Source organism: Petaurus breviceps, unplaced genomic scaffold (genome assembly GCF_028583685.1).
Source record: "Petaurus breviceps papuanus isolate PSGF00001 unplaced genomic scaffold, PetGlider_PUasm1.0 184, whole genome shotgun sequence".
NCBI lineage: Eukaryota > Metazoa > Chordata > Mammalia > Diprotodontia > Petauridae > Petaurus > Petaurus breviceps.
Window position 1 is genome coordinate 11,652,814 of NW_027185793.1, and position 21,666 is coordinate 11,674,479.

A 21,666-nucleotide genomic window follows, 5' to 3' on the forward strand; every position below is an offset into this window, starting at 1 on the left:
ATTAACAAAATGAGGTAAATTTTTTTTAAATATTTCAAACAAAAGTACTTTTATACCCTGAATTATCTGGGTAATTTCCTTATGATCTAAATTCATCTGTCCACCAATGTAACTAGAATCTGCACTTAACTTTAAAAACAATGTAAAACTTAATACTTAGATCAGTTTCATAGTGAGAGATTAAAGAATTTAAGGTTAAATAAATTATAAGTTATATTTGTCCATGAACAGTTAATACTTATTTTCGTGATAGATTGGTCCTTTAAAAATGGTTATATATTGTATAAACATCTTTCTAAAAAGTACAAGTATGATGCTACGTATGATTCAGTTACTAGGTCGCAGGAAACCTAGACAAGCCCCCACAAACCTAATTTTTCAAAGAGCACTCCTCTGAACATAAAGCAGAAATCAGTTAATAAGCATCCTCTGAAGACAGCATTTAGACTTTATTTCCAACAGACTGCATTAAAATCATACTGTATTTAATAATAAAAATATCATGTGACAAAATGCACTCTTGGATTATTTAAATAGACATTTTGTTGTTTAGAGTGATTTTTTGTTATGAATTATTCATTAGCCTACTTATTAAATTTTATGTAGAACTCTTACTCTGGAAATTGAGACTCAGAAAAGTGAAGTGATTTGCCTCATAATGCCAGTTGGCCCTTGGTTTTTGAGGTATATTCTAAATGCTGAGTTGGGCGTACTCTTTGAAGAATGTTTTAGTGAGCTTACATTTTTGACAGACCTGTGATACACACTTTAGACAGAGTACTTAGATAACCAATGAGATAATATGTTATAATTATACATTTATTCATTTTATACTTTATTTACATGAATGTTATTCACCTTAGGTTTTTATTGCCACAAAATTTCATATAAAAATGTAGAGGAAGAGAAAAGTATGTTCTTCTGATATGAAGTATAGTAATCCCTTAAGATATTTTTTGTCTAATTTTATGAATGCAATTTCAACATTTGCTTAGATTATATATTGATATTTTGCATATAATATTTGCATATTATAATATTTAGTTTTCACACTTAGTATAGGGAAATGGAGTTATTACTTTGCATAACATAAGAAACCTCTTGTATTTTTTAGTGCGCTCCATCGAAAGTAGCAGAGAAACCTTGTACTTCCTCTGAAAAGGCATGTTATTAAGCTCAGGTTAACTATTATATATTTTTTAAAATGTTAGCTGTCTTTTATTATTCTTAAGGTCTTTATTTACATTTTTTGCCTAGGCTCTAAGATCCAAAGAATGAGAAACAAGGGAGGATAAAAAGTTAAGTTTCTTGTATCATGTAAATCACTGCCATATCCAACATTTTCTTATGTAGCCATCCTTAGAAAAAGTTGACAGTTTATATTATTAAAGTCTGAAACAAGTTTCTGACAGAAACTAGTTTTATTTTATTAGTGATATAACCCATATTCAAGTTTATTAGGATAAACAAAGGATGGCTAACAGGACATATCTCACTTTGGGGGAGCAGATCTGACTTTTTATTTAAAAATAAGTGACAGAGACCACATCAAATCGATAATGTGCTCTGGTTAGGAAATTCCAAATTGTTACCTATTTTTTCTCTTTCTGAGAGAGAAAGCTTTACTAACTCATTGTAATTCAAGAATATTATAAGAAATAGATTTGGGTGCAATTAATGGAATTAAAGTGCTTTCTTCACCCAAAGTGGTAAATTTTAATAATTTATTTTGCCACATTTTTAGACTTTGTTGTCATAGGATGACAAAAAAAATGCTTAAGCGGAGAGAAATCTTATATATGAGAAGAAAGGTAGATACAGACGAGATAATAAAATGGTAGGAGGGTAGTGAAGAGTAAGAAAAGAGGTGTGACAAGTGTAGTTGAAAAAATAATGTGGGAAGGAGAAAAGAAAGTGGAAGAATAATGCTAAGAATTAAGGAACAAAGATAGATGAATAAGGGAAGACCAGAAGTCAGAAAAAAGAGAAGACACAGGAAAACAGAAGATGTGCTGGCAGCAGAAGTATTAGACAAGAAATGAAAGGTAAAGAAAATATATTTCTCTAGAGAGTGTCTTGTTACACAAGAATACTGCAGGACAGGCAACCAAAGAAATGTGAAGTTGCCTAACGTAAGGTAATTTATGTTCTTGGCTTAGTAGTGTTCTGTCTTGCCTTTTTTTTTTTAAGTTTATAAAACGATTTCCCAGATTAGAATATTTTATTGCATTTTAATTTTGCTTCCTAACATATACTAAATAGTCTTTATCTTAAAGACTAGAAGGGAATAATGTCGGCAACAAGGAAGAACATTTGGCAACAAAGATGAATAAAAGTTCATTGAATATTTCTGTCACATGTAACAATAATAATAATTGTTTAACTTCAGAGCTTCCACTTTCATTTCCTATACTTATATAGGAAATATTAATGTTTCACAGTAATGAATAGCCTGATAGGCACTAATTAAGAAAACAGAGCTAGTTGACAATAGGAATATAAATAAATCTTTCAATTATTTTTGCTAATTGTTGTCCCTATCCAAGGACAGGTTGTTTAGAAAGTTCCTGATAGCTATACAGTTTGCCTCCTTTATTAATTTTTACTGTCTAAAATTGAACCATTTAAAAATTTCAGGTCCATGTTCTTATTTTTTCATATTTTTTTATTGCTACTAAGAATTTCATAACTTCTTTTGTACTTTAATGCATATAATTATTGAACCAGATAGTTTGGTTTTGCAATATTATCACCATCCTAAACTGATTGATTTTCTTTTCCTTAAATATAATTTTGGCTTCATGAGTCACTTTCTTATTCCTCAACCTGCAGTTCCTTCACATTCCTAGAATTCTCACACCACTTTATATTTGATTACTCAACCCTTCCAAATTCTTCTAGGAATTCTGTGTAGCATTAATTTTTTTAAGTAAAGTGATTTTTTTTTCTATTTTAGAATTTCATGATATGCCAAGAAGTAATTGATCCAATATTAAGTCCAGATAAAGGACTGAAAAATAATCATTATTTAAGTAAGCTTTGAAATTTGATTTTTTTGGTTGAATTTCATAGGGAATTTTACTTGAATTCTTTTCCATACTGTTCTATAAAATTTGGATCTTTATTTTCAAGACTTAACTTTTTAGCAATTTGTCTTTCAAAAGGGTATTTACCTTTTCTATTAAACTGTGATAAAGACTGATTTCTTTATTAAATTTTTGGTCATTCACCAGAATATTTTAGAATAGGTAATGTGCCTCTTCACCCCACTTCCTTGCCCCCTGCATTGGCTACCCAGCCCATCCCCCAAATAGAAAGTTGGTTGCTCTCCAATTGTGCTTCCCATTTATTCCTTGGTGTTGACTAGATTCTTTAGTTGCCTGCTTTATTCTGCCTTGTCTTGTGACAGTTAGCCTCATTAAGAAAATAATCATTCAAAGACCAGATTAGTAGAAGAGGAAAACTTCTTTTTTTAAAGTGTGAACATAGGATTATAACATTAACAAAGTTTCAGTTACTTTGCCCAAAAGAATTTTCCAGATTATGTATGTGATAATAAACATTTGGGCACTTTGTGGACATTTTAAGAGCACTTAGGACTAATGATTCTGAATAATATTTCTTACATACAGGTTAAATCCTATTATTACTAACCTCAAAATACATAGGATTCTATTGAAGTGAATATTTCCAAAAATTCTATTTCAAAGATGGTAATAGAGAAGCAAATCTAAGTTGGTCAGGGATGAAGGTAGAACCCCTCCACTTTGTGTAAATCCACATAAACTTTAGCCCAGGATGAACAACAGCTTTGAGCCTTTAGCTTTATTTAAGAAAGAGTCTGATTTATTGGGATAGTGGCCACTTAAGTCTTCCTTCCCAGCAGAAACTAATTAGCAAAAAAAGTGATTATACATTCCCACAATGATAGAAGTAAAATTTACTTGCTATATATAAAAAGCAAGAATCTTCGAGTTGGAAGTGAATTTAGAGGTCATCTAATCAAACTTCCTTCCTAGTTTAGGAATACTTCCTATGGGAGAAGACTCACTAATTCTGTTTTTGGGCATTTCTGAGAGAAAATCCTTCTATATCAGAAGTTTAAATCCCTTATTCTACCATTTAGTTCAATGGAAAGAACCCTGAGTTGGATTCAGAAGAACTTGGTTAGACTGTGAACTGTGGCTTACTATCTGTGTGACCTTGGACAAGTTGTTTGGCCTCTCTAGACCTCAGTTTCCTCATCTGTAAAATGAGGGTTTTGGACTAGATGCCCTAAGATTCCTTCCTACTATAAATCTATGATCCTTTGAGCTAGTTGTCCCACTTCTGCCCTTTAGAGAGATAGGATAAGTCTCATTTCTTTTTCAGGTAGAAGCACTTTAAATATTTGAGCATAGCAGTAGAATTCCCTCTGAATCTTTCCTTCTCTGTCATTTAGGACCCTCTTAATATCCTGGCTTTTTAAAAAAAATATATGGCAGTTTGTCATTGCCCCTCTTAAAATAAGATGGCAAGATCCTTGTCCTAGAAGAAAATTTTGCAATAGCCCTGATTAAAGAACTATTGATCTAAGTGAACTTTGAAATTGCTACTAGGTGTCAACCCTTTTCCAGTGTGTACAGCTCCTCTTCAGAATTCCAGATCATAGGTTTTAAGGAAGAAAGAGATCTTAGAGATCATCTCAATTTACCTCCCCTGCCCTTCCATTTTAAAGCTAAGGATTTCAATGAAGTGACATGCCTAATGTTACAGAGATAGTAAGTAGCAGAATGAGGATTTGAACACGGGTCCTTAGAGAGAAAACCTGTGTTCCTTCTGTTATGCCATAGTACTTCTGCCAACCCAAACTAGAATATGGTTAGAAAGACAAAGGCAAATAAATGTCTGAGCCTAGGACATTACTGCTTTTGTTGGTTTGGTTTTTTTTTGTATGCATTTTTCATAGGAACATAGAGTTAGAGCTGGAAGGGAATTTAGAGGTCACGTAGACCAGCCCCTCATTTTACAGATAAGGAAACAGAGGTCAGGAGAGATGAAAGGCCTTGCCTTGTGTTGCCACAGGTGGTGCGGTGTGTAGAAGAATCAGAAATCAAATCCATATCCTCTGGCTCCAATTCCAGTGTGCTTTCCACTGCACCACATTTCATTTCTTTGCCAAAAAAAAAAAAAAAAAGGAAAAAGTTATACTGAATTATTTGTTTTAGTGATTTTGTTGGCCAAATTTTTCCAAAACCTATTGTAATGAATCATTGGCTGAGCTTAGAATCTTTTCATTTTAGTTACCTTTATGAAAATAACATTTTAATGGGATCTAACACATAAGTAAAACTTGGGGGAAAAGTAACATATTTAATCATTTTTGGAAACCCTACCCCTTAGAATTCTGAACTTTATATCACTTACAAGTTATTCAGTTACAAATACATTTATAGTATTCCCATTTGTAAAGCTCTCAGTGTTCCATCCTTTTCTAGGCTGCTGGTTGTTCTTTGACTTCTTTGGATATTCCTTGGATACATTTTTAAAAATAATATCAATAGATAGACTTTTTGATAGACTTATAACCAATTTTCCATTTTAAAATGTACTTGATGACTATATTAACAAACTGAGGCATTAAAGAACAACCAAAAAGAACAGAATAAACATTAATACAATGTAACAAGAAAAGTAAATGAGAATAAATTGACAAATTAACATGATGTAGAAAGAAGGAATGATTGAACAGGTACATTTTATTCATTAAAATTATTTTAGTTAGATGTGTTTGCCAAAAACTTGAATTAGATTTGTATTTAATATTAAGTTTATCATCATTTTTCAAATTGAAGAATTTAGTTGGGATGAAAAAATATAGAAATACCATTCATTTAAAAGATGGTAATTAAAGTAATTACTAGTTCCTTTTTTTTCATTAACAATAAAAAGACTTGTAATTCTTCATCATTTTTAAAGGAAAATAAGTAAAGTTTATATGGGTAATTTGTTTCACTTGAAAGCATGTTATATAATGAACCACAAAATCAAGTTAGAGAAAGATATTAAAATCTCAGTTGAATCTTTAGTATTTAGAGATATAAATCCAATTAAAAGGAATTATAAATGTATAATTAGTAGTATTCTAGGAATTTTTTACCTGTTAAAACCCCAAGTCCCTCAATATCTAGTCATGAATGCTCATGAATATTATTTAAAGGGTAGTAGATAGCACAAAACTTAGGTTTCCTGTGGGATCCTTATTGGGCATAGTTCTTAGACTTTTTAAAAACCATGTGCCTTTTCCATGCAGTAGAAATGGCCCAGACCCAGTGACTAAGTTGATAACTTTTTTGATAACTTCATTAAAGGCCAAATTGATATATATTATGTCAGAAGAGCTTTGTAGAAACCCTCAGCTATATTTCTGTACTTAAAATATTTTGTACAGCAGTTCTTCTATACTTGAAACATTTTGAACCAAAGATTTCATAAACTTATAGTAGAGTTTCAAGTACATTTTCTATAATATACTATATTGAATATTTCTGTAACTAAGTAAATATAAGTTTTGTTGCACTTTTCAGATGGAAAACGTTGATTCCTTGGGGAAACATTCTAATTGATTTTGGTTATCAGAAATGGTGCAATATATAATCTATATCAAATTGCTTTGCCTTTTCAAGGCGGGGCAGGGAGGGAATCTGGAACTCAAAAAGAAAAACCAGTTGTTAAAATTGTTATTACATGTAATTGAGAAAATTTTTTTTATCATTTTAATAAGAATTTTATGAGGAAATGATGATATGAGGGAATAGGTATTATTTCTATTTTACAGGTGAGGAAACTGGGTTTCAGACAGACTAATATAACTTGCCTAATGTTAACTAGGAGTAATTTCCAAAGCAGGGCCTTTGACCCAAGTTTTCTCACTCAGTGCTCTTTCCACTATACTGTGCTGTCCTTTAGGCGAAGTTTAGCCCAGAGGCCCCATGTTTACAGTTCTAAAGTCTCCGTGATGCTCCTCAGTTTTGCACTAACAAAGATAATTGAGATTAGCTTTTCCTTTCACTTATTAGATATGTTATAGAACTTAATTATCTATTACTATAATCATTAATATATATTAGATATTATATAACTTAATTATCTATTAATCATATATATTATTTACATATTACAATTGATGGAAATTTATTCTTCATGCATCCTAAGGACCTGAAAATGTTACTCTAAGCTGTCTCATTCACACTTGGAATGTTTTTTTGGAAAAAATGGCTATATGTATGGGGAGAGGTCAGGTTATACAGTGTGGAGGAGAGGGATGAGAGGTTCAGTCTGAACCATTTCATCTGTGTCAGTGACTTCCAAATGTCAAAATTTATTTACTCATGCAAACCTACAAATCCTCTCCAGCTTAGTCTTTGAGAGTTGTTTTGGGATATTGAAAGGTTGAGTGATTTGTGTTTAGTCACATGTAGGTATATATGAAAGCTGAAAAGCTTTTCACATATATGAATATATGTAAATGAGGGTAGGGCATAGATGTCAATACATCATTTCAGTGATATAGAGAACTCTTAAATGAGAAAATTCCCTCTACTAATTTAGGTAGGCACTTTTTCTGCCACTTAGTCTTATGCCTAGGAGAGTGAGAGGTTAAGTGACTTTCCAATTCCAGTTACACAGCCAGTATATGTTAGAGGTGGAATTTGAAACCTAGACATCCTGGATTCAAGACTAGGTCTTGGGGAGGCTAGGTGGCACAGTGAATAGAGCACCGGCCCTGGAGTCAGGAAAACCTGAGTTCAAATGCGGCCTTAGACACTTAACACTTCTTAGCCATGTGACCTTTGGCAAGTCACTTAACCGAAATTGCCCTGCCCTCCAAAAAAAAAGACTAGGTCTCTGTCTACTATGACATATTCCTTCAGTTAACTATATAAAAAATTTTAATTCTTTTGCTTTTTGCAAGAAAATATAAGATTCCATATACCAGGAAATTAGAGATACATCAAGAAAGTGGTTTCAACTCTTGGCTATCTTAATATCTTAGTATCTGTATAAGATCAGAGACATTTTACTTTTTTTATCTGCGGCCCTATCTTCCAGGCATTGATAACAATTTCTGAAGCTTGGCATAAGAACCGTTCAGGTTTTTCATGTACAATATTTTTTTTCTGGTTTTAGTCAATAGCTTTGTAAGAAAGGAAACATATTGTAGAGTTGGCAACAGAAGAAATCTTGATAGAGATGAAAACAGTGGTGAATCCATGACAAGACAGAGGAATGACACCTCTAAAAGCAGCAATAGATAAAGTCTGGGATTTGCAGTTGACAGGAAAACTTGACCTTGGAATTATATAGATAATAGACAATACAATAAATTGAACCGACTATATAAAAATAATAAATACTTTATTTAAAGTAAAAATAAAATGTGTATTATGATGCATACCTTTGATATTCATTTTTGTATTTATATGTTAGGAATCTAATTTTGTAGTTTGTAATATCAAATGATCAAAATCAGTTATAATGGTATTACTCTTCCATATACTTTTTGACTTTTTGTGCGCAGAGTTTTAAAAGTATAGGATTTCTTAGAATTATCTTACAAAAATACAAATTGACCGTTTTTGAAGCTGTCTGTTAAAAAATGGAGGCAGCATTTTATAGTAGAAAGAGTACAGGATTTACAAAGTACCTGAGTTTGTATCTTAGCTCTACTAACTTTCTACAGGACTTTGTGACTTTGGGCCAGTCACTTAACCTTTCTTGGTCTCAGTTTCCTCATCTATAAAATGAAGGGATTGGAGTAGATGACCTCTGAGATTCATTTCAACTCCAAGTATTTTGTTTAGATAAAAATAAATATGTAAACTAGTCACTCTTGTTCTGAAAATTATAATATATTCATCTGGGTAGTTTTAGGCCATCAAGAAAAATACAAATTAAATGTTTCTACTTATTGTAATGAAAAAAGCTTCAACATTATTACTTCTAATTTATTTTTCTCTTTAATGTTTATTCAAGTTCTGTGATGTAATATCAGCAAGTGACAAGCCATTGGTAGAACAGGACTGGTACCATGGTGCAATTCCCAGAATAGAAGCACAGGAACTCTTAAAGCAACAAGGAGACTTCTTGGTTCGGGAGAGTCACGGGAAACCTGGTGAATATGTCCTGTCTGTGTTTTCAGATGGACAACGAAGACACTTTATTATACAGTTTGCTGATGTATGTTGGTGTTGTAGTTTGTTTATTTTAATATAAAGAAATAAAATAGTAATGGGTAGTTTCTAATAAATTCCTATATTAACACTAGGTAGCAATATTGGAGTCAAAATGAGTTTTAATAAATACCAGGCACCCATGTAGAATAATCATTCTAAGGCAATTTTAATTCTTTTTCATAACAATTAAAAATGATGTCCTACAATTTCACTAACATTTTATATCCATGCTGTATCCACATCCTTTCTTAATTGTGTTAGGAGTTTTATTATGCAATGTCTTTTCCTCAAACTCTCTGCTATTTTTTATCCCCATGAAATTTTACCTTCTCAGCTTCCATTATTAGGAGTTGAAGGTCTCTGATTATACTTCTGCTTAGGGGGTGACTGCTACCAATGGCTGGTGAAGGCCCTGTCACCTGTTAATTATTTCCAGATTTAACTTGATTCAATAACTTCTTGAATCACTGTACTTCATCTCTCATTCAAACCTTAGATATAGGTTGGAAACACCAGCCAGGAAATATCATCCACGTCAGCCCACCCAGTCTTAATTTCAAAGCCTCTCAGCCTTATGCCATGGGATGAAGAGAAATACTGTAGCCACTTGATGGCTTTCTTCTTTTCCTGCCCTTTCCTTTTCCTTTCTTGTGTTTCTTTTCCTTGAATTTCCTTTATTTTATCTCCTTTAATTTCGTTAGCTTCATGTGGAACATTTCTTAATATTTTGGAGGTTTTGGTAAAGATGGTTGAATTTGTCTGTATCCTTTTTTTCTGCCATCTTCAGGTCAGTCCATTTTTCTTTCTATTTCACCATCATTATACCATTGTGCTTCTTATATCATTTATCTTTGTATTTTTCCTAGAGTTCATTATAGTGTTCTACACAGTAAGCACTTAATTAATATGTTTTATGCTGAATTAAATGAATTTGTTTGAATGTAAAATGAGTATCTGTTATGTTGGTGCTATAGTTTTTATCCTTGGAATAGAATAAAACTACCCTATCTACCTTTACCCTGTGTAGCTCTTTGATGAAAGCCATTGAGCTAATAAATCACAGGCTGATCAGAGATATATTTACATAGAAAGTTGCCTTTCAGGTCATTCTATATGACCGGCTTTGTTTTATGATAGTTATTAATCTTTGTGTTCTATCTGAACTTGGATATTTATATTCTGTCTGCAGCCATAAATCAGCCATGTATTTTAGATGTAATAAGGGTATATCTGCATCCTTTCTCATTTAGACAAGAACAAGAAGTCCTGCATTTTACTCAGAAACAGTGGTGTCCTTCCTCATGGCCATAGCAGTATCATTGGCAGGGTTTTTTTTTTAAAGCTTTTTTTGTTTTTTATTATCAATAAATGGTATGAGATTTTTAGTAGACCAAACCATGACCCATGAAGCAAACTAAATGCTTGTTTTTAAAAATTTTCTTATATATACTAAATTACTTCTTTTAAAAATATTTAAAGAAACTGGTCTGAGAGTAAATAAAAACAACAATGATGACAATTTTTCTATGATTATTAGATACATCTAAGTGGCTTAATCATAGAGCACTGGACATGAAGTCAGGAAAGCCTGATTTCAAATTCTGTCTCAGGCCTTTAATAGGTATGTTATGATCCTGGTCAAGTTGCCTAACTTCTTTCAGCCCCAGGTTTCTCGTCTGTAAAATGGGAATAACAATAACATCACAAATTCATAATATGATAACAATATAGCATATTATAATAATATTAACTTTTATGAGGATTAAATGAGATAATATATAAATCACCTAGCAAACCTTAAAGGGCTTTTCAGTTAATTATCTGCTAAGCTATTTGCTAAGGATGCCTGATGTAAGTTCAGATATAGATGTGATGATTCGAACTAGTATGTGGGAAATACAGACATGTAAATAATAATTACACTAACAGCATCTGAAAGGAATTTTAGAGAACTTCTCTTTCAACCTTCTTATTTTGTAGCTGAGGAAACTTAGTTACTTCAGCTAACCCTGATATTAAATAGCCATGTCTGATATCAAACCCAGGTTCTCTGACTACAAATCAACCTTTTTCCACTATAGCAAACCTCTTTCTGATAACCCTGTTTAAGAGGGCTAATATCCAATAAATTTGAATTAAGTTGAATTAAGAGGGCTAATGTTGGAAGTTTATTTTTAAAACATTTTATTTTGAACTTTTTGCCCTTTGTCATTGAAATTTTGTTGAAATGTCTACTGGTGATGTATTCGTACATTTCAGTGAAATTCACAGGTTTTCAGCCACCCAATCATTGATATTATTAGGTTCTATAGTTGGCCCGATCAAGTAATTAAATTCCATTCAACAAAGATTTTTCTTGGGAAGTTAGGCTGTTCAATTAGCTAAATTATATTAACTTTCAAATGAACTCAATATGAGGTGGCTAGGTGGCACAGTGAATAGAGCACTGGCCCTGGAATCAGAAGGACCTGAGTTCAAATCCAATCTCAGACACTTAACACAAAAACTAGCCATGTGACATTGGGCAAGTCACTTAACCCCAGTTGCCCTCCAAAAAGCAAAAAATAGAACTCTATATGTGAAGTGCTGTGTACAGCCTGCTAATACAGAGCTGAAAAACAACACAATACTAGTCTTCATGACTAATATTTATTAAGACCAATATTTATTAAGCACTTTTCTCAAAACAACTGTATGAAAAAGGTAGTATGAATATTCTGATCCACATTATATAGATGAGGAAAACAGAGGCTCTGAATGGTTAAGTGACTCCACCTTGGTTAGAGTAAATATCAAAGGCAGCATTTGAACTCAAAAGGTCACAGCTCTCACTGCTGTAATGCCTCAACACAAATGAAACTATTATAATATTTGAAGTAAGAGGTAATAAGGACTTGAACTAATTTGATGGCATGTGTGGTAAGAAGAGGGCAGATATCAACAGATTTTAAGAACTGACAGGATACAGCATGGAGAAAGAATCAAGATGACCCTGAGGTTTATAGCTGGAGAGGGAGGATGGGAATTTTCAGAAATAAAGATTTTGAAAGGAAGGAAAATCTTTGGAAAGAAGATGGTAAGTTCAGTTTAGGAAAGTTGAAAGGAAGAGAAGAAAAGGGTTTGCATTTATTAACTGCCTATGTTATGTATGTTATGGTATGTAACCAGGTACTATGTTAAGCGCTTTACAACTGTTATCTCATTTGATCCTCACAATAATTCTAGCAAACATGCTATTATCCCCGTTTTACAGTTGAGGAAACAGAGACAGAGGTTAAGTTACTTGCCAAGGTCACTTACCTAGTAAGTGTCTGAGACTGAACTTGAATTCAGGTTGTTCTGACTCCAGGCCCACTGCTTTATCCACTGTTCCACTGAGTTGCCTTTAGTTGAATTAGAAGTTTCCCAAGGTGTATGGATGGAGATGTTTTGCAGGCAGGTGGAAATCAGTGCAGAGATAGAAATAACAGGAGAATGAGATTATCAAGGAAAAGCATATAGAGAAAGAAAAGACAAGAGTGTCAAGAGAGATCATTTGGAGCTAAAGAGTTTATTTTATTTTCATTTTGTGAAGTTCAGTGTTCTATGATACAGTGTTCCAAAAGTCTTAGTGCAGTTTTAAGCTTAAAGAGTTTAAGCTTTAGTAGATTAAAATTATGCTAAGACTTTTTGAAATACCCTATATAGAACTATTCATTCTTGTAACACCTCTCAAATACACCCACTTCTCTCTTCTCACACTCCTACCACATCATCACATTCCTGCACTGTTGCAATAGTTCACTGGTGAGTCTGTCTGCCTCAACTCTCTCCCCTTTCCAATCTATCCTACATTCAGCCTCCAAAGTGATTGTCCTAATGCATAAGTCCAGCCATGTCATTGCTACTCAGTAACTCCCAGTGACTTTCTGTCAATCCAGGATCAAATACAACATCCTCTGTTTGGCATTCAAAGCCCTTCCTTCATAACTTTGCACCTCCCTACCTTTTCCTGTCTTCTTACAGCTTACTTCCCAAATGTATGCAGTCTCTTAGCTTTTCTACTCCATCTCTCAGAGACTCTGAGCATTTTCTCTCCTTTATCTCCCATGCCTAGAACTCTGTCCCTCCTCTGCTTGACCTCCTTGGACTTTCTTTAAGTCCCAATGAAAATTTCATCTTCTACAGGAAGCCTTTTCCAACTCCTTAATTCTAGTGCCTTTCCGCTCTTATTTATTTCCTATTTATAACTTGTTTTGTACATATTTGCTTGCATGTTGTTTCCCTCATTAGATTGCAAGCTCCTCAAGGGCAGGGGCTGTCTTTTGCCACTTTTTGTACACCAGTGCCTGGCAAATAGTAGATGTTTAATAAATATTTATTGACTGATTGATTTCTTTGTTAGCTTCTTAGCTCACGATTTTGACTGTGAAAGAGGTAGCAATATAATAGCAATAAGTAGGTCAGTACTAAATGTTGGTTCTCTATCATTTACCATCATTTAATGGTTTTATTTAAGGAAAAAAAATAATATTGAACATTTTTTTAAAGTTTACAGAAATTTTCATTTGGCCTGAAGACGTTCACATAAATATGGGTAGCTTTTTTACTGTTATAAAATAGTAATTAGAATGCAGTGTAAAATTATATATTAGCATTTGTGTGTTCAGTTTATAGAAGGAAACAATGTAAGATTATTAATTTGTAATTTCTTCATTTATACTTGAAAAATTTGTGGTATCACAGATGATCCTATTTCAAACAATATGGGTGCTGCCAGTTAAAATCTAGGATGAAATATTTTATTGAAAGCTTTCTGAATAAATCTTGTGGTTATTTTTGATAGTGTGCAGCAGTTTTTATCTAATGAACTTTTAAGACATTTACCTTAAACAGCATAGGCACAAATTCTTCATTAAGTAAGTTTTTATTTATTTTTTGTTTCTTAGATATCATAGTTATCTCAAGTGTCCTACCCTCACAGAGGGCCATACCTTATAGGAAATAGTACTTTTTTCAGGAAAAAAAAATCAACACAGTGGATCAATACTTTGAAAAGTCAAAATCATGCGCAATATGTATACAGTCTGTGGCCCTCTGACCTCAATGAAAGGATGGATTGTGGATGTCCTCTTACATGTCTTCATGTAGTCAAGTTTGATCTTTACAATTTTATTAATTTAATTGTGATTTTTAAATGTCATTGTTCTTATATGTTTTAGTTTTGCTTATTTCATACTGCATCAATTTATGGAGATCTTTCCATGTCAGTCTCTATTCATCACAAATATCATTTCTTACATCACAGTAATATTTCATTACATTCATATGCCACGATTTGTTTAGCCATTCCCCAATTGTTGAGAATCTTTTTCTTATGTCAAAAACTCCTGCTTTAGATATTTTGGATTACATGGAGACCTTCTTCTTTCTCAATTTGATGTTAACTGAAACAAGTTTCTTTGCAAACGTCTTTCCTTTAGTTCTATTTCTTTGCTCTAGTCAAACAGAGTAAGTCTAATCTTTTTGCTACATGATAGTCCTTCAAGTATTTGCAAATAGCTATCATGAATACAATATCCAGTATTCTTCTCTCTGTCTCTCTCTGTGTCTGTCTGTCTCTGTCTCTCTCTTTCTCTCTCTCCTCCCTGTCTCCCTCTTTCCCTTCCCCTCTCTGTATATGTGAGTGTGTGTATGTAGCTGCAGTTCTAGAGGATTTCAAATTAGATTAGAAATGAGACTCTAATAGTATATTGTTTATAATAAGCATACTTGAGGCATAAAAACACTGGCACAAAATTTGTTATGCTTTAGTAGAACTTTAAAGTTATTTAAAGAACTTTAAATGTTGCAGTCATGCTTACAAACAAGACAAAAGCTAAAATAGACTTGATTAATAGAGAAGAATGGGGAAACTATAAAGATACCATGGACAATGAATTAATTTCAGTATGTAAGATATAGGCTATGAATGGTATAGCATTTAAATATTTCAAGTAAAAGACAAGTGAGTAACAAGCAAAAATATCAAAATTGTAACGGAGAGAGGGGAGGACTCAATGTAACTTTCAGACCTACATAGTCTAAGCAAAAAATGAACAAGTAAGAATTTAAGGACCCAAATAGAATTTTAGAAAAGTTAAATATGATAGAACTCTAGCAATTATTGAACAGGAATAAATAGGAATGAATTTTATTCCTCTGTTGTCCTTGGCATATTTACAAAAATTGACTGTGTATTTGGGTCATAAAAACCTCAAAGAAATACAAAAAAGTAAAAATATTAAACACATCTTTATTGACTCTTCAGTAAGAGGCCGTTGAAGAAACAGTTAAAAGTCACCTGGAGCCTCAAAGAGCCTCAAAGAATTAGTAGGGGTAAGAACAGTTCACAGAAATGATAGATAATTTCATTAAAGATAATAATAATAACTATTATTATTATTATAGTGAGACCACATACCAAGATTTGAGGAATGCAACCAAAGCAGTCATAAGGGGAAATCTGTAATTTGAAACATTTCCAACAGTAAAAGAGAAAAAGAATAAATGAGTAAAGCATACATGCAACTAAAACAAATTGAAAACCAACAAATTTTAAAAATTTGAAGCACCAAAATAGAAAACCTATCAGATCAGAGATTATGAAATTTTTAGTAAAAAATTGAATTAATAAATAAATATATAGCAGCTTAAACAAAAAAGAAAATATATAAATCATTTGGTAATTTAATTAAAAAAAGAAGGAAGATAAACAAATTACCAGTATAAAAAATGAAAAAGGGAAATTTACCAAAAAAAAAAAAAAGGCTATTAGAAACTATTTTGACAAAGTATATGCCATCAAAACTGAACACTTAAATGAAACGGAAGATTTATAAAAATATAAAATGTCCAGATTAACCAGATAATATATAGACAATTGAAAGAATCCAGTCTTAGAAAAAAGAAATTGACCAAATCATAATTGAACTCCCAAAGGAAAAAAACTCTAGAAATAGATGGATTTTTCAGTAAATCTTTTCAAAAAGTCATAGAACAATTATACATATGTTTGCTTAAATTGGAAGAGTAGGGACTTCCTTCTGTTATGTGATATGATCTTGCTAACTAAACCAGGGAAATTCAAAAGAAAGAGAAAATACTATAGACCATTATCTCTAATGAAGATAGAAAAAATTTAAATAAAAATTAGTCAAAGGGGTTAGAGCAACATATCATGAAGATAATATATAACTACCAAATAGGATTTATACCAGGAATTTAGTGTTAATTATTAGGAACTATAGATGTAGTTTGTTATATTAATGACAAGAGCAACAACAATTATGTGATTATATCAGCAGAGGCAGAAAAAAATCTGACAAAATACAATTCCCATTTCTGTTAAAAAAAAAAAAACAGTGGGGCGACCAGGTAGCACAGTGAGTAAGAGCACCGGCCCCAGAGTCAGGATGACCTGGGATCGAATCCAGGCTCAGATACTTAGCATCACACCCAGAAATAACTTGGCTGTGTAACCTTGAGCAAGTTACTTAACCCCAATTGCTTAGGGGCGGCCAGGTAGCACAGAGAGTAAGAGCACTGGCCCCAGAGTCAGGATGACCTGAGATAGAATCTGTGCTCAGATACTTAGCACCCACCCAGAAACACCTGGCCGTGTAACCTTGAGCAAGTTACTTAACCCCAATTGCTTTAAGAAAAGAAAAAAAACAAAACAGCAATAACCTAATAATCATAGGAATAAATGATGGGGTTTTCCTTAATAAAAGTTTAGTAACATGAGTCATTTTTGTAACGGGAAGAAACTAGAGAACTTTCCAGTAAGTTCAGGGAAAACAGGTCTGTCTTCTTTTTGATGTAGTTCTGCTAGTGCTACCTATAGCAACAAGATTAGAAAAAAACGTTGCTGGAATGAGCATAAATAAATGAGAGACACGAAGTATAGTTTTTTTTTTGCTGATCAGCTGGTGCTATACTTAGAAAACCCTAGATAGTCAGCTAAGCAGTATTTGAAACAATATATTTAGCAAGTTTGCAGGCTATAAAATAAATTCACATTGAAATTTGAAATTTCTATACATTACCAACAAAATCCAGAAGGAAAGAAGGAAAAATTCCATTTCAAATAGCTAAAGAATGCAAATCTACCTGTCATGCAAAGAGTAAGGGGATCCATTTTCATCAGTGAGGACAGCTCCTGACAATGATAAAAACAGGTTTGGATACCAAGAAGATAATTAGACTCGGGTTTGCAAGTATGTCATTTTGTAGTGCAGCTTCAGTGTCTTTATTCTTCAGAACCCATTGTTATATTCCCTTCTGTAGTTTCAAGAGCAGGATAGCCCAATGTTACTCAAATTTCTTCTCCTTTAAAATTTGAAAGTCCTTCTCCTGGTTACTTTTAGATTTTTTTTATTTTTCAGTGGAATTGTTAACTATAATCACAAGGTATTTTGGAATTTGTAACAGAGTTGTGATTCTTTTTCTGGATGTGATCTTAGGATTCTTTGGACTGGCACTTTATTGTGTTCAGAAGTTCTAGAAAATTGTATTTCTTTTTAATTTTGTTGACACTTTATTTTTTTGTTATTTTTGGAGGGCAATTGCGGCTAAGTGACTTGCCCAAGGTCACACGGCTAGTTTTTGTGTTAAGTGTCTGAGGCCAGATCTGAACTCAGGTCATCCTGATTCCAGGGTCGGCGCTCTACTCACTGCGCCCCCCAAAAATTGTATTTCTTGAATCATGGTGTTCAGGTTCTTTGACTTGGTATATTCTTTTGCGAGACATGATTCTTAAGTTGTCTGTGTATATCTCGTTTTTGAGATAAATATGGTTTGTTTGAATAGAGAACATGTATTCTTTATTGCGTATTTCTTCTTTTCTTCTAGATTGTCCTTCACTTCTGTGTATTTTCATTCCCATTCAGTTCTCTCTTTTATTCCTTCGATAACATTTGCCATAGTGGATTAAAGTGTTTCTTTTCTGTCAGCCATTTCTGCTGTGTCAACCTTAATTTCTCCTCTTAATGATTCTTATTCCTCTCTTGAACCATTTGGGAACATCCTGTGGTAGATCAGGGCTCTATTGTAAATCCCCATGGTTCTCTTCCTCATCAGGTATAATTCATTTTCTTTTGTTTTGTAATATTTATTTTTAGTTTTTTTATGTATGTAGGTGATTTGGAGGCAGTCTTCATTCATATTATTAATAGCTTCTTTGTTGACTTATCTGCTTGTGCTCAGAGTTTTAAATTGAACTTTCTTCTTCCTATGATCTTTGGTAATTTCAGTCTTTTCTCATAGTCTCTTATTGTTTAGGTTTTGATTCCTTCTCCTTTGTGGGAGAATTCCCTATCTGGTCCTCTTCCCATGCTAGGGAATTCACTTTTCACTAGCCTCAGTCCCAGCTACAAGTAAATTTGAGAGGTGGAGAAAGAACAGAACTGGCTTTCCTTGGATGCAGTTTCTCTTTTCTTTACGCCCAGGAGAGCCTCATATAGGTGCTAGCACCTTGCTTAGTTTCCTGTGTTCTTTAATTATCTGGCTGAACACTTCTTCCCAACATTGGGATTCCATAACAATCAGAGCATGTTTTCAGTTTTCAATTGCCCGTCAGTCTCAAAGCCCTTCTTCTACACTTGGGGAATAAGGAACATGCAGGTAGATCAGACGTGGGTTCTTTGCTTGTAATCATGAATTGTCAGGTGAATAAAGTAGCTGAGTGTTTGCCAGATTATTGCAGCAGCAAAGGGATTGCTGAATAGATTCCAGAGCAAGACCCTGTGAGTCTAGATATATCCTTGTCAGAATGTAGGCACTGAAGGGGATGGAGATATTGAATGAGCACTCAGGGATTAGCTTTCTCTAGTTGTCAATTGATTGAGTTGTTACTTAGTTAGAGGTCTTGTTGTCTTAACTTGTAAAGACACCTATAATTACTTTATCTTTTGTGCATAAATCTCATTTTAGGGAGCTTTGAGGGATCTCCAGGATCAGCAGAATGTTTTGGCCTCATATTTTTGGTAGCATTACTTGATAACCCCTTGTTTCTTTTTCATTTCTTTCTCTGAATGCTTTCAATTATATTTACGATATTACTTTTAACTCTTGCTTCATTTCTTCCATGAATTCTAGTTGACTTCATTATTACTAAGCCATGTTTTCTTTTGAGACATTACTTGCAGGTTCTTTGAAGATATTCTTTTGTTTTGGCTTTGTGTTTTGGAAGTTCCTTGCACCATAATCATTCTTTGTTATTGGAGTCATTTTTTTGTTCATATATACTTCCAGCCATACTTTCTGTATTGGGACTTTGTGTTAGGCCTAGGCCCTACATACTTCTGAAGAGAATTCCTAACCATAGGTAATAACATACAGTTATTAAGCCTTTATAATGTGCAAGAATCATGTGTCTTATGTTCCTGATTTGTATTTTCTATAGTCCTGATGCCACTTTTGCCAGATATCAAGTGCTATGTTATTAAAGAATTTCAGAATCAGCGCAGGCAGTGGATCACAAATTTTCACTGCACCTGAATGATCTGATATTAGACAGTTTTACCCTTACGTGCCTGCCCTGTCCTTTGTAAACTGCTGGCTCTAGTTTGGGTCTAGGCAATGTAACTGAAGACTTGTAAATTTTGGAGTGCCAGAAGAATGCTACTCTTCCCTAGCTGGAAGACTCTGCAGATTTAGAGGAACAGAACTGCAGACTCCCCCTTGTCCTGAGCTACCTGCCCTGGTTACTTAGCTGCAGGTCTCTCACTGGTCTGAGGGTTGAATCCTCAACCTTGATTTAGGGTAAGAGCCACATTCTTCTTGCTAACTTTTGTTCCTTCTCCTTTCTTAGCATACCACCTCTAGTTTGAGTTAAACCCAAACTAAAGAAGGGCTCCATATCTAGGCATTATAAAGCAGGGGCTGTAGCATTTCATTTTCTAAAAATATAATTTTGTCCTTCCCAGAATCTATATCGATTTGAAGGAACTGGGTTTACAAATATTCCTCAACTTATAGATCATCATTACACAACAAAGCAAGTCATTACAAAGAAATCAGGTGTAGTCCTGCAGAATCCTGTTTTTAAGGTATGTTCATCTATTTTTTTTTAAAGAAAAATTCTTGATATGTGTCTTTTCATGTGGTAAATACAATTTTCAGATATAAATGTCAACTTTAGGACAAATTTTAAATTTTGTGTGATACTCTTATTAATTCAGTTAGTACCTCCATTTTCAAGATTCATTGAAATAATACACCTGTCAGTTATTACCAGAGTACAGATTACCTGAATATTCTTTCTAATATGTACATAATTCATCAGTTGTATGCTAAATATAACTCTGAAAATACACCAAAATTTATCATTCCCAGTGTAACATCAGGACTTGCTGATATTGATTCAGTAAATATTTATTAATTGCTTGGGTGAAGGTGAATTATATATGAAGGATATATAATTACAGTAAATAATTATTAATAAATTAATTTATTAATTCCAGGCATGGTGATGGACGCTAGGATAACAATGACAATAAAAGATACAGTTCCTGCCTTCAAGGAGCTTATACTCTATAGGTTGGAAACAATATACATTATAATTGGAACTAAATAAATATTTATTGTTTACTTGATTGCTATAGCTCAGTAAATAAAAGGAATTTCTGGGAGAGAGTCACTTAGCAGTTTGGGGGAATCACCCAGTAGGCTTCCTGTAGGAGAAAACACTTGAACTGAACTTTGAAGGAAGGTAGGGATTCTACAAGGAAGAAGTGAGGAGGGGGTGCATTGTAGGCAGGTGTTAGAGAAACAGCCTATTATGCAAAGGCTCAGAAATAGGAGATGGAATTTCAAGTGTAGGGACAGCAAATAAGTAAATTTGTCTGGTATGTAGAGTATGAGGGAGAGTAATATGCAGTAAGTTTGGAGAAGTAGTTTGAAGCCAAATTGGGAAATAATTTTAACTCCAAAGAAAGGGGTTTGTATTTTGTCCTCAAGAAAAGAGGGAACCCACTACAGTTTCTTAAGAGAAGTGACATATTCAGACCTTTGTTTTTAGATTATCAATAACTCTTTTTAGAATGGATTAAAGAGCCTGAAGGATGAGATACCATTTAGGAGACTGTTTCAATAGTCCACTTGAGAGATTATGAGGACCTGAACTAGAGTAGAAAGGAAGCATAGATATGAGACCCATTGCAGAAGTGGAATCCACAAGACTACTGAAGAAAAGGGAAGAAACAGAGATGACTCCAAGAACACGAACTTGATTATCTGGATGGATGGTAGTACCCTCAATCAAAGTAGGAAAATTAGGAAGATGGTTTTGATGGAAAGATAATGGATTCTCTTTTAGACATATTGAGTGTGAGATGCCCATGAGGCATGTGGTTGATAATATTTAATAGGCAGTGGTGATACAGGATTTCTGGAGAGAGATTAAGGCTTGATACATAGATCTAGGATTAAA

The 21,666-nt window shown here is 33.3% G+C and overlaps 1 protein-coding gene across 11 annotated transcripts in view; it reads left to right on the top strand.

Moving 5' to 3' along the window:
* Positions 1-21,666, top strand: part of FER (FER tyrosine kinase) — a 288,611-nt gene that overhangs the window by 118,763 nt on the left and 148,182 nt on the right. For 7 of the 11 annotated variants that reach the window (XM_069088134.1, XM_069088139.1, XM_069088141.1 and 4 more), the window contains 3 exons: positions 1,115-1,162; positions 9,016-9,219; positions 20,162-20,284. In XM_069088134.1, coding sequence (XP_068944235.1) covers positions 1,115-1,162; positions 9,016-9,219; positions 20,162-20,284 — 375 coding nt within the window. The remainder of the gene's footprint in view (positions 1-1,114; positions 1,163-9,015; positions 9,220-20,161; positions 20,285-21,666) is intronic. The other 4 variants (XM_069088138.1, XM_069088140.1, XM_069088142.1 and 1 more) reach the window with 2 other exon arrangements.